Source organism: Mauremys reevesii, linkage group 4 (assembly GCF_016161935.1).
Source record: "Mauremys reevesii isolate NIE-2019 linkage group 4, ASM1616193v1, whole genome shotgun sequence".
Classification (NCBI taxonomy): Eukaryota; Metazoa; Chordata; order Testudines; family Geoemydidae; genus Mauremys; species Mauremys reevesii.
Genome location: NC_052626.1, coordinates 115,159,781 through 115,177,280, shown reverse-complemented (window position 1 = coordinate 115,177,280; position 17,500 = coordinate 115,159,781). Strand labels below are relative to the sequence as shown.

General features: G+C 46.5%; 1 protein-coding gene across 2 annotated transcripts in view; it reads left to right on the top strand.

Moving 5' to 3' along the window:
- Positions 1–9,751, top strand: part of PTDSS2 (phosphatidylserine synthase 2) — a 72,578-nt gene extending 62,827 nt beyond the window's left edge. For both annotated transcript variants that reach the window (XM_039535684.1, XM_039535685.1), the window contains exons 11-12: positions 4,097–4,282; positions 7,220–9,751. In XM_039535684.1, the coding sequence (XP_039391618.1) occupies positions 4,097–4,282; positions 7,220–7,364 (331 nt within the window). In that variant the 3' untranslated portion in view covers positions 7,365–9,751. The remainder of the gene's footprint in view (positions 1–4,096; positions 4,283–7,219) is intronic.
- The last annotated feature ends 7,749 nt before the right edge of the window (positions 9,752–17,500 follow it).

The following is a 17,500-nucleotide window of genomic DNA, read 5'->3' as shown; positions in this document are numbered from 1 at the left end:
TTATCACTATATTTCCATCTTAGCCTATTTAATCCTAGTCACACCAGACAATACCTTGTACTGTGGCTCCAAAGATCCCTTGTTCTAGAGCCAGGAGGCTTTTTTAAATTGGAGTGTCTCTCCGACTCCATCTGCATCAGACAGTAATTTATGCTCCATTTACCCTATTTTGTTTTCCCCAGAATACCTGGACCATTCTGTCTAACTTGAGATGAGAGCCATGTGTTTGACACCATCGCTCTGAGGGCCACATGCTTAAGAAAAATGAGTATTTGATTATGAGTGGATGTGTTCCTGAGCTGTGTCATGCAGTTCTGCTATGGGGAGGCAGTAGAAGGCACCATCTCCCCCACTTCTTCTGCAGCAGCCCCAGGAGCAGCTCTGTTCTGAGCTGGTAATGCTGAGAGACTTCTGTCCATTCACTGCTGGAGCTGTCTAGCAGCTCCCTGGTTGGTCACCTATTGCATTGTAGGGGAGAGAAGTGAATAGTTCTGGTTGCTTCATTGCCTGCTTGCCAGCCAGTCAGTGGCGTAGCCAGGTTCTAAGTGTAGGGGGGCAAACATAAAAAAGCACCCCCCTTGGCTCCTCCTCTGGCCACGCCTCCCCCCCCGGCTTCTCTTATTTCCCCCTCAGATTAACCCCGGGGCCCAGCTCAGGACTCTTGCGGGCTTCCCGGGGGTGCAGATACCCTGTCCCCCCACGGTCCCGGGAGAGTCTCTCCTGCCCAGCAGACTGCAGGTATCCCCCGCCGGGCTGCGCCTCCCAGTCCCACCCACGGGGTCCCGTTTCCCCCCCTGTTCCAGGCTCCTGCGCCACGCCAGGGCCTCCCCTCCAGACAGCACGGTCTGCGCCCCTGCCTTGCGGGCCCGGCCCGGGGAACCCCTCGCCCAGACTCCCCAGTGCAAGGCACCGGACCCCCGCCACTCACCTTCCGTCCTGTGCAGCCACCTGTCCCTGGCCTGCTCCCGGCGCTGGTTGCACTCCATGCGGGGCTCACCAGCCAGGTGGCCTTAAAGGCACAGGGACCGTTTCGCCTGCCCCCGCCTTAGCAAGGGGCGGGGAGCTCTTGGCCACCGAGCCCTGAGCCGCCGCAGGAGGTGGCTATGGCGATGTTGGGGCTGTGATGAGCGTGGGGCGCAATGGTGAGGAGCCGGCCCCCCTGCTCCTCCGGCCGCGCCTGCCGTGCCCTCCCCCCCATGGCTCCTCCGGCCGTGCTGCCGCCAGCGCCAGCCCAGCAGGCGCCGCTTTTTGAAAATGTGCTGAGGGGAAGTGGCTGCTTCCCCTGCACCCCGCTAGCTACGCTACTGGTGGCAGTAATGGGAGCCAAGGGAACATGATGGTTTTGAGCAGATTTACCTGAGCCAAGGGGGGTAAGCTGTTCAAGGATGGATCCCTTCCCCTATACAGCCACCAACTGCAGCCCAGGAGAGGGGAAAAGGGAAGCTGAGAATAAACATCCAACGATGGCTCCCAAGTGCTCTGCTCTGGCACAGGTTAGAGCATCCTAGAGGTGTTCTAGCTTGCAGTAGCTGGGTCAGTTCCCAAGGGACCATACACCAGCTGCAGATAGCAAGAGTTCAGTGCCCTCCAGCCACTCCCCTCCCCATCACACACCACCTGCACCAGGAGCTGCAGGAGGGAGGCATAGGAGACCATTACATCAGCCCTGCACATATTGAGCTGGGGGAGGCCCCACTGAGGGATTTATGGATGACTTCTGCTCCTTTTCCACAGCCTGGCAGAACAAGGCAGAGACTGTCCCAAAGTATTGTGGGTGGCCTCTGAACTTTGTCCTTTTTGACATACGTTTGGTGCTCCAGCTGAGCCCCAGCAAGTTAGAGGCTCTAGCGCAGATGTCATGAGCAAGCTAGAAATTCCCAAGGCAGGTCTATCTCTTTTTTAAAAGAACTGCTGAAGGAAGCATCGTAGTCACCCTGACATGTTCATTCCCCACCTTTATGTAGCTTTCTAGTTCCTGGTCTCTGCCATGCTGCTCCCCTTCCCCTCCACCTTGCCCCAGTGGCTCTGCCACTCTGTGCTGTGCTCCCCATGGTTGTGTTTCACTTAACAGCTTGGGATGCACTCAGAATGGAAGACCATGGGAGGGCTGGGCAAAGGGAGGGAGCATGTAGGGGAGTGAACACAGAATGAAGGAGAAATCAAGTAAAAGTGTGAGAGGCTATCAGAGGAAACAGCTCTCCTATTCCTGATTAATTAAGAAGAATACTATATTCTTTGTATGGTTTACCTCTGCTTCTTACCAAAGAGACAGAGTAGGACGGTGTCAAAGGTAAAATTCAGTCATCTGTATTAGGGCTTCAGAGTTAAACTTATGTTCTGATTCTGTGTTGTGGGACACAGACAAACTTTAATTTAGAGATAGGAGCTGCTGGTAGAAGGCTTGAGGATTAGCTGGGAGGGGTGGGAGGGAAGAGGAGGGTGCCTAGAAAAGCGTAGTGGCAGTGTCTGTAGCTGTCATAAACCAGGGGCAATCTTTGTGTTTCATTTGTACAGTGCCTAGCAGAGTAGGGTCCTGGTCCTTGACTAGGGCGGCTGGCTCTCTGGTAATACAGATAGTAATCCCACAGTTGTTTTTGAAAGAATGTGTACAGTAGAAAGAGTGAATACAGAGAATTGTTGGCTGAGCTAGGTGAAGTGTGGCCATCTGCCTTCCAAAGCCTGGTACTTGGCATAGTTTGGTTTGAATCAAATGGCTTTTTATTGTTAGATGGCTAATTTTTTAACAGGTTTTCTGAAATTTGTTCCTCATGGGCATGTAACCTGTGAGATGGGAGGTCACAAAACTCAGGCTGCCCCCGGAGCCCAAATGTCTACTCTACAGTTAAACAGCCCCTTAGCCCAAGCCCCTTCAGCCTGAGTCATAGGCCAACTGCAGGTTTTTAATTGCAGTGTAGGCATATCCTAGCAGACTTATTGCCTTGGCTTCTCCTTGTAAGTATTCAGAGGGTTTGCTTACAATCTTGAGTTTTGGTAGGGTTTAGTTTGAGTGTCACTGATTACTTCAGAGTTCACTAGCAATTCAAACATACACAGTGTTGCAATTCCCCTTTTGCTTTCCTGGCACTTCATAAGGACTAATTCAAGGGGAGATTAAATACTGAGAATGTTTATGCTTGTAGTTAGGTATGCCACCAAAAGCATTCTAGCTCCCTTGCCTCTTCCAATGTCTTATTTTTTTATATTGAGCATCTTGCTTTTCAGTCCCTTAAGAGATGGTCAGATAGGACTAATTGGGTAGCTTTTGTTTGGCAGATAATAGGGCTCAGAATATAGATCAATCACATTGTTACTTAAAGGCATTAAGTACTGTATGTAACAAAGTGTGGAATGTGGCTTAGTGTTGATAGAAGATGATCTGGTAGTCAGAGTTCCTCTGTTATAACCCCGCTTTCACTGTCAACTGTCTATGATCTTGACTTGGTCAGGTAATTGCTTTGTGCCTGTTCACAGATGTACTGAAATGGAGATACTTGCCTACCCTTACAAAGATATTGAGGATTAATTCATGTAACATGTTCTCAGAACCTCTGAAATGGGCTGTAAGGGAGAACAAAGTATTCAGCATTAGAGGGAAAATACTTTGGCATACCAGTCTGTAGTACAGAGAGAGGCAACCTATGGCACGTGTGCGGAAGGCGGCACGCGAGCTGATTTTCAGTAGCACTCACACTGCCTAGGTCCTGGCCACCGGTCTGGGGGGCTCTGCATTTTAATTTAATTTTAAATGAAGCTTCTTAAATGTTTTTAAAAACCTTGTTTACTTTACATATAACAATAGTTTAGTTATATATATTATAGACTTATAGAAAGAGACCTTCTCAAAACATTAAAATGTATTACTGGCACGCGAAACCTTAAATTAGAGTGAATAAATGAAGACTCGGCACACCACTTCTGAAAGGTTGCCGACCACTGCTGTAGTATGTCCGTACATCCATAGTAATGGTTAAAAGTAGACATTCATGCAAGTGGGTAAAGATGAAATACGTATTCCCATCCTCCTCTTATTTTTATAAAGGTTTTTCCATTGTACATTTGCTACTAAAATACTAATCACTTAATGTCTCTGTTTCAGGAAGTTCCATAAGAAGTTGGGTCAACAGGCCTGGCTAGTTGCTGCTATCACAGTCACAGAGTTTCTGATTGTTGTGAAGTACGACCCTTACACCCTAATGCTGTCCCTTCCTTTCTACATTACCCAGTGTTGGATACTTGGAATCATACTTGTGCTCACCTGGACGATATGGCGCTTTTTCATTCGGTAAGCAAAGGCGATAGAGCTCAGATTCCAATGTGGGGAGGGATAGCTCAGTTGTTTGAGCATTGGCCTGCTAAACCCAGTGTTGTGAGTTCAGTCCTTGAGGGGGCCACTTAGGGATCTGGGGCAAAATCAGTACTTGGTCCTGCTAGTGAAGGCAGGGGGCTGGACTCAATGACCCTTCAGGGGGTCCCTTCCAGTTCTAGGAGATGGGTATATCTCCATTATTATTTATTTATTATTAATGAGCACCAGTGCGCCAAGACCAGGCTTAGCCAGCCCATGTGAACAATCGCTTATTGTAGAACAAAAGACTTCCAAAGTGTATCTTTTAAAAACTCTCTATATAACTTTGAGTTTCCAGGGGGAACACATCTCACCAACAGCCTATTGAAGGTGTACAATATAAAGTCTGTGTGGGAGACTTGATTAGGTAGTCTTCAACGCATAATATCCACAATGCTTGACTCTGTTTAGTGTAATTTAAATATAAATGTAACCAGAATCCTGACAACCAACTTATAACTACTTGTTTTAAAGAACTTAACCAGAAATCTGAAAGCTAGTCTGTGACCCTCACACATTGCTGTATACTTTTTAAGTGAAGGCCAGCTGTATACATCAGATGCTCAGTATGCCATGGCCACAGCTATCACAAGTCATTAGGGATTTTGGGTGCCCAATTTGAGACACCTTTAAAGAAGTCCCGTTTTCAGAAAGTACTGAGTAACCCCCTCTGAAAATCCGGCCTCGTTAAGACTTTTCTCAAGTTGGGCACCAAATTCACTGGTGACTTTTGAAAATGTTGGCCTATATTTTTAGACCCTCTAGCTGTTTCTAAAGCTACTTTCTGACACTAGTGTCTTTTAAGGCTACATACATGCCAAACTGGAATTATTTTCAAAGCCTCATCTGAATGATCAGAGTGAAAATATTGTTTGAAATCTAAGTGATGAGACCCTCATTGTCAAAATGCAAAAATGGCTCATGATTTTTAGGCAACTTCATAATAATAAAGAATTATATATGGTGACCAACCACTGGAAATTTCAACCCGAAAATAATGTTGAGAAAATTGCTGAATAAGCTACTGAAAGTAGGGGATTAGTTTAAAAATACAATCTCAGTCTGGATGAAAAACTCCAGTAACTAATACCCAAGATATTTACCCAGACTGTATGTACATACATGCAACAGATGCAAAATATATTGTATATAACATAGCAGGAGTGTAGTTGTAAAGATGGTGGGTGGGAGATGTAAAATTTCCGGGATGACAAACATATATCTTTGACAATCTCAGCAGGTGCATACACATGATCTATTGATTTTTTTTATATGCTCTTGGCCACTTGCCTAGATGGCAGGACCCCTTTCTAAAGGTTACATCGTTCTCACTAGAGTGCAGAAGGTAACATAAGCCGAACTGCTTGTGAGCATGATGTGCACTTCTCTGAGTATCTACCACAGGAGCAGGAATTCTCTTCTCCCTGCTAAAATATCTTAATACAGAAGAGAGAGAGAGTAGTTCATACGCACTTCCGGCAGCCAAATAGGATGTGTTACTGTGTGTGCCTGAAAACAGATTTTTTTCAACATGTTGTCTGGAGACAAATGCATGGCTCCATGGGACTAGCTCTAGTATTGTCACTTCGGAAATAAACAGTTGAAGGTGCATAACTCCAACCACCTTCCTGGTAAAGTGCTGTCAGGGGACACGAAGATGGTAACAAAGATCAAAGAGTTAAATAGACCAAGAGTGTGGAGACCGAAGGTAAATATGCGTTATAAGTAAGGCTACGTTTTAGTCACTGGTATTTTTAGTAAAAGTCATGGACAGGTCATGGGCCATAAACAAAAATTCACGGGCCCGTGACCTGTCCATTGCTTTTACTAAAAATACCACCATGACTGAAACATGGGCGGGGGCCGCAGGTGCTCTGGGGGCGCTGCAGGTGCTGACCTGGGCCCCCTGCTGGTGTTGGGGGGTGGGGGAGAGACTGAGACCCCTGCTGGTGCTGGCGGGGGGAGGGTTAGGGTGGCTGGCAGGGGCTTCCTACCCTGCTCTGTGTCCCTGCAGCTCCTAGGCGGTGGAGGGGCCAGGGCAGGGGCTCTGCTGCTCCTGCCACAAGCTCCAGCTGCCGCAGCTCCCATTGGCCAGGTATCACAGCCAATGGGAGCTGCAGGGGCAGGGCCTGAGGGCATGTGCAGCGTGGAGCCTCCTCTCACCCACACCCACACACACCTGGCACCTCTGCCGCCTAAGGGCTGCAGGGCCATGCCTGTGGGAGCTGGGAAGCCCCCCACCCCAAGGTAAGTGCCCTCCCACACACCCAAATTGCAGCCCCTGAACCAGCACCAGCCACTGCAGAAGTCACGGAGGTCATGGAAGGTCACGGAATCCACGACTTCTGTGACAGACTCACAGCCTTAGTTATAAGAAGTGTGCTGTTATCCAGGTTGAGAGTTTTCCCTAATTTCCTGACACACATTCTAAATATGCATGCTCAATTTGGACACTACTCGAGTGTGACGGCACCTCTGTGTGAAGAAATAGAAGATGTGCCTTCCTCTTCTATAATCAGTCAATGGGTGTGGTCAAAGAAATGAGACCAACCTATGGATCAGGTCCTGCATGGCAGCTTCCCTACTACACTTGTGCAGAATGCAGCCTGTGTTCATTATACTTCTGGGCATGGTGGTAACTATTTGTAAGTACTAGCACTAAATATAAATAAACTGTTTTCATCAACTGAATCCGTACCCTTTCTTACAGGATAAAGGAAGTCCATACAAACTTAGTGCTGTAGTAGTAATCAAAATGAGCCAAATTGTCCGCGTCATAATGACACCAGGATATATTTGTCCAATTGTTTTTATTGTAAATCTAAGTGGAAATGCTTGTTTAAGTCAATACTAACAATCTTGTTTTGTTTTTAGTGACATTACCTTGCGGTGTAAGGAGATAAGACGACAACAGCAGGAGCACAAATATGAAAAGGACAAATGCTTAAGCAATGGTGATGGACATTCTCCAGTACCAGATGAACAAAACGGAAACAAACTGAGGGAAAGGAAACTTTGAACCCGAACAACAGACTAAGGGCTAAGAGAGCAACCTGTGAAAGTCAGCTTGTTTGACGTGACTCTCAGCCTTATTCTACCTAGAAAACTTCCATTGTTTACCCACGTCTGAAAATCTTCTGGGGAAAGATGTCACCATGACCCCCTTCTAGTCCAAGTTGAAGAAAGACTACAGTAGACAGAAGTCAGAACCTACACTACTGAGAAAAAGAGGATCTTTGCGTGTGTGTTTTATAAATGTCAGTTCCTTGCAAAATCAAGGATTTAGGGGAGTTTTAAATTAAATGCAAAGGGAATCCAGTGATCCTATTTCCAGTGACCCATGATATTTCAGTTTTGACACTGTTGGGTGGGCCATTAGGAACACTCATTTTATGGACTAAATATACATGGCACTGAACAATTTTGTATTTCTGCTAAAACTACCTTGAGCTGTGAAGTAATATATGTAATGTTGGTTCCATCCACATATTAGCAGAAGTTCAGGGACAGAACTGCAGCAAGATAAACTTAGTGAAGTGACTGGAGCGTGTGAACAAGTTGCATCGCTTGCACAGCATATAATACAGTACACAATTGTTACATCCCCTGCAATGCTGGGGTTTGCTGCCTTTCTCAAAGCTGATTTACATTACCATGGTGCAACCTCTGACTGTTTCATACTACATCATAGCACTGATTATACAGAAAACCTCTCCTTTTGGTTCATTTTTATCCAGGTCATCTCTCAACATAATCGAAGTTTAGATCAGAATGTTAACCTCCATTGCCTAATGGAGCAAAGTGTATTACAAACAGAAAACTGGTAGCTAATTCCATCAAGGTCTTAAGTTATTTGCCTTATACTTAAAGCATTATTTTTCTTTGCTTGCCAAGACAGCTGCATTCTTTGCTTCCGCTTTGAAGGCAGGTAAAGTTCTGCCATCCTTCAAAGTTGTCCTATTCCTCCCAGTGCTAGGTCTGAGCTTTTAGCAACCGTAAACCAACTGGAAAATGTGCATTCTGCCGGCCACTTGCACAATAACCAGACACTAAACACTTTGCTGTCCTAGCTGATGAAAGAATAGGATTGACTTGATCACTTGTGGCCCTTTCCTGAGTGATGAGAGAGAACCTGCTGTCCAAGCTAGCTGGCATTCTTGCCAGTGACTCAGTGTCTCATAACATTGAAAAACTGACATTTTTAATGTCACTGCTCCTAAAACGTAGTGGCCGCAGTAGAACATCAACTTTTCCCATATTGTCCTAGATGCAGGCCCCTGTAATGTAACAAACAGAGAACTTTAACCAACATAACTTTTCTAAAAATACAGCAGTCTTATCTTGCTATTAATCACATTATACACTGCTTTTGAGAGAAGCTTATTTATACAAAAGAAAATAATATAAATACGAAAACAGAGTAAAAGCTCAGAATTTCCAAACAGCTTTACCCCAAACTTTCAACAGGAGCTGGAGACTCACAAGCCAAAGCTGCTGGCTGCAGCAAAGCACAAATCTTTGACCCATTTTGGGCTCATACTTGAATGGTAAGCAAAATCCGTGTCTCTCCCGTGTTGATAGTGACACAGATACTTTTAAACAATGCGCAACAGAATAGAATTTAATTAAAAATTCTACAGTATGAGTGCACCTAAAAAGCTCAACAAATGAAGCAGAGTTTCAGGGCAAAGGAGGCAGGGTCGATGGAGTATGGTGGCTGCCCTTCATGATGATGATCAGTAAATTGAGGGGAGGTTGATCAGTCTGAGGGGTCATATGAGGCTTCTTCCTTGATTGTGCATAATGTACTATTGTGAGCCATTAAACGGCTGCTGTTAAACTTTAGGATTTATCTGCTGTAACGTGGTGAATGCTATGGTTGTGTAACTAGATGTTAACAAACTCTTAAATGGGCAGAGGCTGAGTTGAGCAAATCATTCATTTTTAAGCCTTTTTCCACCCCCAAGTATTAATTTTACACATTCACATTGATTCATACCAGTCTTATCAACTATTGACTGACTGTTAGTAGGTAGTACTAGTGTACATGTGCTTATATGGTCCCAGTAACGCTCAGATGTGTCTCTTTTCATTCACTGTGCTAGTTCACACCATTGTCCTTTTTCTGACTTGTCTTTGGGTGCGTAATCATTCCCATTTTGGCTTTGTGATTCTGGCAGGTGGAATGGGGAGAACTTGGCATTTTACTCTCTTTTTTTTTCCCCTGAGGACTCTGATATGCAAATTTGAAGGAATTATGGGAAATGTCCATTTCCTAATTCTGAAGCTGGTGTACTAGACAAAACACTAATTTGTGTCTCTCTACGTTCACCTCAACATGGAGTTTTTAAAGTTACAGGCTGGATAACTGAACAAATAAAATATTTGCTGGTGTATTCTTGGGTACAACCTGTCTGTGTGGTTTACTTTCACACTGCCTATGGTAGGTATGGCGTTGCATGGCTAATAGGACATCTTGTGCATTCCTGTGAGCAGAAAGCACCTCTGTATTGCCACTGCATGTAACGGGATTTTGGACAAGTGGCCCTTAGTGTAACACATTTGTCCAGATGTCCATGGCCACACTTCCATGTGGCAGTCCCCACCCCTTCCCTGAAAGGTAACTAACTTTGAATGAAATGGCTCTGAATTAAAAGATCTTAATCGTAAAGTGAAACAACTTGGGTTATTCTAAATTTACTAAAATTGTCATGTTCTTACTGCTTCCCTTGTGGGGATGTTTTGCATTGCTGGTGAGCTCTGGGCATTGAAGTCTAACTTGTTTTTAGGTTTCCCTTATAAAGTATGCTTCCATGCAGCACTGTCTAAGGGCTGTGCCCTAGAAGCATGCAAGATTTCAAAGGAGCTGGTATGTGGAGAGGAGGAGAGCTGCTAGGCCCTACTGAGAAGTCCACTAAAGGTAAGTGGGACATGAAGTAAGGAAGGTTGTTTGCCCCTATGAAGATATGAAGGGAAAGTGTCAACCACCTCCTGCCTTGTACATCCCTGTCTTATCCCATATCGTCTCACCATAGTCTGATGGTCCCTTGTACAACTCTGTTAGCTTTCTGAGAACCTGTGTACAGTGGAGTCGCTTCATAGGCGCATTTAACTTACATGATTTTAACTATACACATTCGGCAAAACAAAAAAAAAGAAAAATAATTTAAATACTGTACCTGTAGTGTAGGCGATTCCACCTGCCATTCCACTCAATGAGCATCTGACTATATGCGATTTTCGCCTTACGCACTGACTTCAGAACCTAACCCCTGCGTAAGATGCGACTCCCCTGTATGTGTTTTTCCTGGTCTAATCCTGCACTGAGATTTGTCCTGGAAATTAGGTATGTAGGATAAGCTGCTGTCTGCAGAAGGGAAAGAATGCAGGGTAAATAACAGCAAGGTTGGGTGGGTGCGAAAAACATGTTCAGCCCATATTAGTGTTACTGAATGAGGTGCCAGCTGGGAGGTGATGACTACCTGGCAGTACTGCCAAGACTTTCCCATTCAAAACTCTTGCCTTGGAAGTGTGCCGGCAGGGGAAAACCCTGGTTGGGGTGCCACTTTTCACTCTTAAATTCTAACCTGGCTCAGATATTAATCTAGACACCTTATAACTGAATGTGCTCTTGTAAATATCTGCTTGATGGGCATTAGCTGAGAGGTTCATTGGTATGCACTGCCTCCCCATCAATGCGGAGTTGAGGCCTGATCACCAGAAACCTACAAATGGAATCTTTTTTTTCTCCGGCTCTCTTCTCCAATTTAAGATATCTCATTAAACTTGAATAATGAATGTATCGCTAACTACGGTGCCATTCCGTCTCCTAGTGCCCCAGCCATTCTTGGGTTGGCATAGGCACGCTGCCAGTTTAATCTTTTCAAGCTGCTTAAACCTCCAAGGATACTGATGTAAAGACAAGGTAATATGTAGTAACAACACATAGATGCTGTTTGCCCCTGAATTCCTGCAGTAGAGAAGCTTTCATTAAAATATACTCTCTGAAAAATTAATTGTAGTTTATGCACCATGCTGAAAGTGTAATTTGTAGCTTAGTGCCCAGCCAGGGGTGTGTGGGAAAACAGGTTTGTGCCCTAAAGAGTTTGCAATCTAGATAGACGGACGTGTGGAGATAATGGGGCAGGAGGATTTAAATAACTGACACCACCATTCCTGGTCTATTAGTGAACTTAACTGGCAAGAGGTTTCATAGCGTGCCTCATCTGTCTCATTTGTACATTACGAACTTGGGGCTACCAACCCATGTGTAAAATGAGCTAGGGCTTTCCCTTCTCTTTGAGGCATTGTTCTTTTAGTTTAAACCTACCTGCTGCTTTGGCACTGCTATTCTGGTTAATTTCAGCCCAGGAGGAGTGCTTGTGTCTTAAGCTTTTGGTTTATTCCCTAAGCCTGTCTACGGTGCGTCATGCTGCATCCAGATGAGTGATCATCCTGGCTACACAGTGAGGGGAGGTAAAGAAATTGCCTTTCACCACAGATTTAGACAAGGTCATACGAGAAGCAACCCCACTCCTATGCTGTGGGGAGGGAGTAGAGGAAAGAGCTTGCACTTGTTGTACCTTTATTCAAAGATCTCATCACTCCTTCCTCACAGAGGTCTTGCTAAGTAATTCATCTGCCTCCCACCCCCTTAAGGGTGAGGTAAAGTAAGGTGTTGAGAGATGAAGTCAGCTGCCACTGAGAACAGATGCCCTGTCTTAGCTCTACCCATAGCTAACGGCAGGATTCCGAAGGATTGCCATTTAGACACTACTGTGTGGGGCTTCTTTTTGCTCTGAGCCATTAGGGTGGTCATAGAACATTGTATCTTGTAAGATGCTGAGGACATCCAGGAAGAGGGAAGGCAACTCCCATAAGAGAGTGCACTTCGCAAAATTCCATCTTCACCCCACCCCTTTGTTTGACCTCCATGCACCTTCTCCAAGGCGCAGTCCACTCTGACTCAGCTCCAGTTTGAGCTTTCAAATCTGATCCCTACTTAATAGGTCAAGGAGAAGCGGGCTAGGAAAGAGCTTCCAGAGGGGCAGGGTGGATTCAGGGTGAAGATCTTGGAAGTGTAACACCTGTACAATACACCCTCCCCTCTAGGACTTTTGAGGAGGTGAGTAAACAAGGATTAATTCTGGTAAGAAACTTCTTCCTCCCCTCCTAAAAGAGAGGGTTGCCTGGGGGAGACCTGTGCTCAGTTTCCACTCAGTCTCTCACTCCAGCCTGCTTGACTGGTGGGAGTGGGCTGAAGGGAATAGGACAGGAAGGGATGCATTCAGTCATTCAACGGTTTTCTCTTTGGTCCGTTTAAAGAGCAAATGTGACTCCTCAGAGTGCAAGGAGGCTGCTGGCTGTGCTACAGCAGCTGGAACATGCAGGGAAGAGATCATACAGGGCTCCGAGTCATCAGGCCCAGAGTGCAAATATGCTACCTACATCCAGTCCAGCTGTGATTCTTCCCCTTCCTGTCCCCAGGCGTTGCTGTGGTTCCCTAGCCTCAAACACAGAACTCCTTCCCTTGTATCCTTGGGCCTGTGCAGCTTCCCTTTAGAGAGTCCCATTCTGCTTTGTATAAGAGTTGTCATTCCTGTGATCGGCTGTTGCATAACAGGCTTGCTTTTCCCAGTGCTAGCCCCAGCATTTCCTCTGAAGTAGCAGGGCCAAGGCAGATATTTTGGTCCACATACCTGCTGGCTAGATCCTACATCGGCCAATTTTTCAAGTGCTGAACACCTTCAATGGGCCTAGATCTTCAAAACGGCTCAGCATTCAGCAGTTCTCATTGTACATTGAGAACAGGCTCTGGGCTCCTACAAGCTCTAGTCCACACCCTTAAACATGCCCAGACTCATAGTCTGGTTTCCTTTCTTGTTTGTTTCCCCTGTGATATCTGAGTGTGGGGGAAAGAAACTGAACTGACAGACTAGGAGCCTGAAGCTGCCTAAGTAACCAAAGAACAGTTGCAACCAAAGGAACTATCTGTGCAATATTCCCCCCTCCCCCCACAATGTGGCCACGTCTGTGTGTCTGTGTCAAGCTACAGTGGCCACCTCTTGGGGGGAAGCTAATTCTCTGTAGTGTGAGATTGCTAACCAGGGTGCCAGTAGCAGTGGATGGGGTATTTGATATATAGACATCTATCCACTGGGAACTGAACTGAGGCCACCCAGATGACTTCACCCAGGCCACTGAACAGCTATCAGATGATTCGTTTAATTAACTAGTGACATCCTCTGGATGCATCACAGGGAGAGGCTTGCCGGGCGGATTGGCAATTATGTTACAGGCTAAATAACAGAGTTGACATTTCTGTCACGCAGGGCCGTCTGCAAGACAATAAGTGACCTAAAAGTCAACGCTGGTGCCGTGCTGCCCAAATGTAATTAAAACCACAGGAAATCAAACATCAGCTGGTGTTTAGATGGGCTGCTTGAGGTTGTCTGTCTGGGTTGAGGGATTTTGTAGTGGTGTGCATAATACTGAGGGTTTAGGTTTCTTTCTAAAATGCTCTGGGCTGGTACCAAATGTCCATTCAAATAAGGCATGCAGCCTAATTCCTCTGGTCAAGTGCTTTGGGAGTTATGGGTGAAAAGTGCTATGTCAGAGCTCGGGAGTAGCATTAGTAATCAGGCAGCCTTCATCAGCACCCGAACCTCTTTCCAGATGTTGTCAGGTCTCTTGTGCTCATCTGTTAATTTTTCCATTAAATATTTTGCTTAGTTCTGGTATCAACCCGAAGCTTCATCATCATGGTATCTCAGGCCTTTCCTAAACCCAGTCTGTGTGTTAATCCCTAGTATAGTGTTCCTCAGCAGTCGATCTCAGTGATTTTCAGCATCATTATCCCGATTTTACAGGTGGGGAAAGAAGTGCCTTGCTCAAGGTCACCCAACAGGCTAAGCCTGAATTCCAGTCCAGTGCTCTATCCATTAGGAAACACTGCCTCCCTAAACTGCTTTAAACTAGGGCAAATGCCTTTGTATCAGTTTAAATCTATTCTATTGATTTAACTTGCATCTGTGAATGTACTAACACAAGGTAAACTGCTATAAGCCAGGTTCAACCCCCCTAGAGCAGTGTCTCTACAGTGCTCCACTTTAACCAACTCTGTTTAAAATAACACCTTTCGTTAAACCAGTACAACTCTGGGTGTAGACCGGGCCTTACTAAGAAACGCCGCTTCCCCGTACTTATGCAACTTTGGTCATCTTTTTTAAAGAGACAATCTTCAGTGATACCTTTTGGTTCTGTGTCTGTACAGTCCAGTGGGGTCCTGGTCTCTGACGAGGGCACCTAGGAATTACAATAATCCAAATAAACATCTGGGGCTCCTGGCTGTTACAATAATACAAATACAGGATACTATCAGAAGAGGAGCAGTTGTTAGAAATGCTATATTGAGTAACTTTTCTAAGAGGCTACTAAAAATATGTTGCATCGAGGCTATAAAACTAGCTTGAAGAGTGAAAATCTGTCCAGCTGTGGCTGTAGATCAGTGCTCTTAGCCACAAGAGGGTGCTAGTGTAACAGGAGTGAGGAGGCTCTGAGTAGCACAGTAAAGGACCCTTTTCAGCAAGTGTAAAGTCAAAAGCACTAGTGCAGGGGTCGGCAACCTTTCAGAAGTGGGGTGCCGAGTCTTCATTTATTCACTCTGATTTAAGGTGCCAGTAATACATTTTAAAGTTTTTAGAAGATCTCTTTCTATGAGTCAATCATATATAACTAAACTATTGTTGTATGTAAAGTAAATAAGGTTTTTAAAACGTTTAAGAAGCTTCATTTAAAATTAAATTAAAATGCAGAGCCCCCCGGACCAGTGGCCAGGACCCAGGCAGTGTGAGTGCCACGGAAAATCAGCTTGCGTGCCGCCTTCGGCGCACGTGCCATAGGTTGCCAACTCCTGCACTACTGTAAGATCTGTTCATTATACAAATTAGGTTTTGAATCAGTTGTACATAATGAGACCAGGTCCACAGGCTGCACAGTCTGGCCCATGAGTTAGCCTGTAGGTCCTAGGGAGCTTCATTTACTTAGAGCATGGCCTGGGATCTGCTGAAATCCAGAGCCTAAAATCAGCCCTGAAGCCAGGCTCCGTTAGGAGAATGGAGAGGATAAATTGCTATAAATAATTTATTAGGTGAATTTAGCCCCCTGCCTGTGCAATGTCCCTGCACATATTGTGATTCCCTTCCATTTATTAGATACACTTCTCTGAATTCTACACCCCCCCCCCACCGCCGGCCATGGATTGGTTGCAAATTGTTTGCTGTGACTATGTGAAGCTAAGTGTGTGTGTTTGGGGGGGGGGGGGAATTGGTTGTGAGTGGTCACATAGTATCATTTCTATACCCTCTCCCCTAACTGGCTGCCCATCACTCCTATAATGGGGAGGGTGGATTGACAAAGTCTCCCGGGGGCTCCCTCTGAATCTCTCGGGGAATGAGCAAGTTAGGGGAAAGCAGCAGAGAAATAGTGGTAGGGAATTCTAGAAATCCTTAGACATCTTTTTCTGGTCACGCAGGCATCATGCCCAAACCTGGACTAACGCACACTCAGGCCTAGTGCAGGGGTTTCAAACTATGGCACCGCGACCCCCTTCTGACAACAAAAATTACTACACAACCCCAGGAGGGGGGACTGATGCCTGAGCCTGCCTGAGCCCTGCCGATGCAGGCGGGGGGGGCCAAAGCCTAAGCCCCACCTCTCCAGGTGGGGATGGGGGGGCAGTCACTGGAGTCACGCCAACCAAGGCCGAAGCTCTCTGGCTTCAGCCCCGGCCCTGTGCGCTGGGGCTCTGGCTTCGGCGTTGGCCCCAAGCCCCAGCAAGTTTAACAGCGGCCCTGATGACCCCATTAAAACAGGGTCATGACCCACTTTGGGGTCCCAACCCACAGTTTGAGAACTGCTGGCCTAAAGGCACATACAGGGCTCCCTGTAGCCCTGGCCCTGCTCCCCCCACCCCATACTTGGAGTCGTGGTGACGAGGAGGCTACTCCTGCCCAGAGGAGATGGGGCAGCAAATCATCTGTCTTCTCTCTTTCCTCCCTCCGTACATTCCAGCTGCTGGAGTACTAGTGGGGTGGGCCCACTACACACTTCTGCCTCACAGAGAGTCCTCCTCTGGAATGGTGTTGGCATCTGCCCCCCTCTCCACAGACGTAGGGCTGCCAAGGGTCATGCACTCAGGAGCCCTGTCGCACCTGTCTGCATCTCAGCAGCATCCTTCTCTATCCAGTTGTCCTCTGACCTCTAGAGGCTGCTCTGGTGCCTGCTGAGTGCAGGAGGGGGAGTGGAAATTGATGGTAGAATATCTTGAAAACCTGGCCAAAAATCCTAAAAGCGGCCCCTGGGCTGGTCTTGGTGCTGCACTGCTAGCTGCAGTGTTTGCTGCAGGGATGTTATGTAATCGCAGCTGGGATGTGCTGTAGACTAACCTGAGCCCCCCACTCCCCACCACACCAAGCTGGGGAATGTGCTGGTGTAGCACACAACAGTTTGACATGCCCAGACCAAATATTCTGAGGGGCAGTTTCCCCACCCCAGCACTGTATCGGTTGTGATTTTTTCCCATCCCTGCTAGGACAGTACAGCTTGGGCGCATGACGCAGAGGCAAGCTGGCTGTGCTGGCAGATGGGGTTGGGAAAATAAGACCAACAAACAGCCAATGCTGCTAAACCTGTGGCTGCAGGAGGCCCCCAGGGCCAACAATCATGGACTGTCAATCAGCAGGGTGATGTTTACTGCTCCTGCTCCAGTGCCATGTAGCCTTTCAGATGGGGCAGCTCATATGGCCTGAGAGCCGTGTGGGAGTAATAACTTGAGCCCCCTGGGAAATCAGCGTGTCCCCATTTGATTGGCTGCTACCCCTAGTGATCCTCCTTTATTGGTGACTGTAAATGGGAATCCTGGTTGGAGCATAGAGCAGAATTCCCATTGCCCCATTCTCCTAACTCCCTTTGCAGACAGGCACACCAGTTCTGGACTCTCTCCCCTGCTCTGGATAACTGAACACAGGAACCTCAGAAACGCCCTGGCAGGAGAAGTTGGGAGAAGGCCATGGAGTGAATCGTAGATCTCACTGCCAACTGGGTGGTTCCTCAGGAGGCCCAAATTTGACTGACCTGGCTATGCCATTCAGTGTC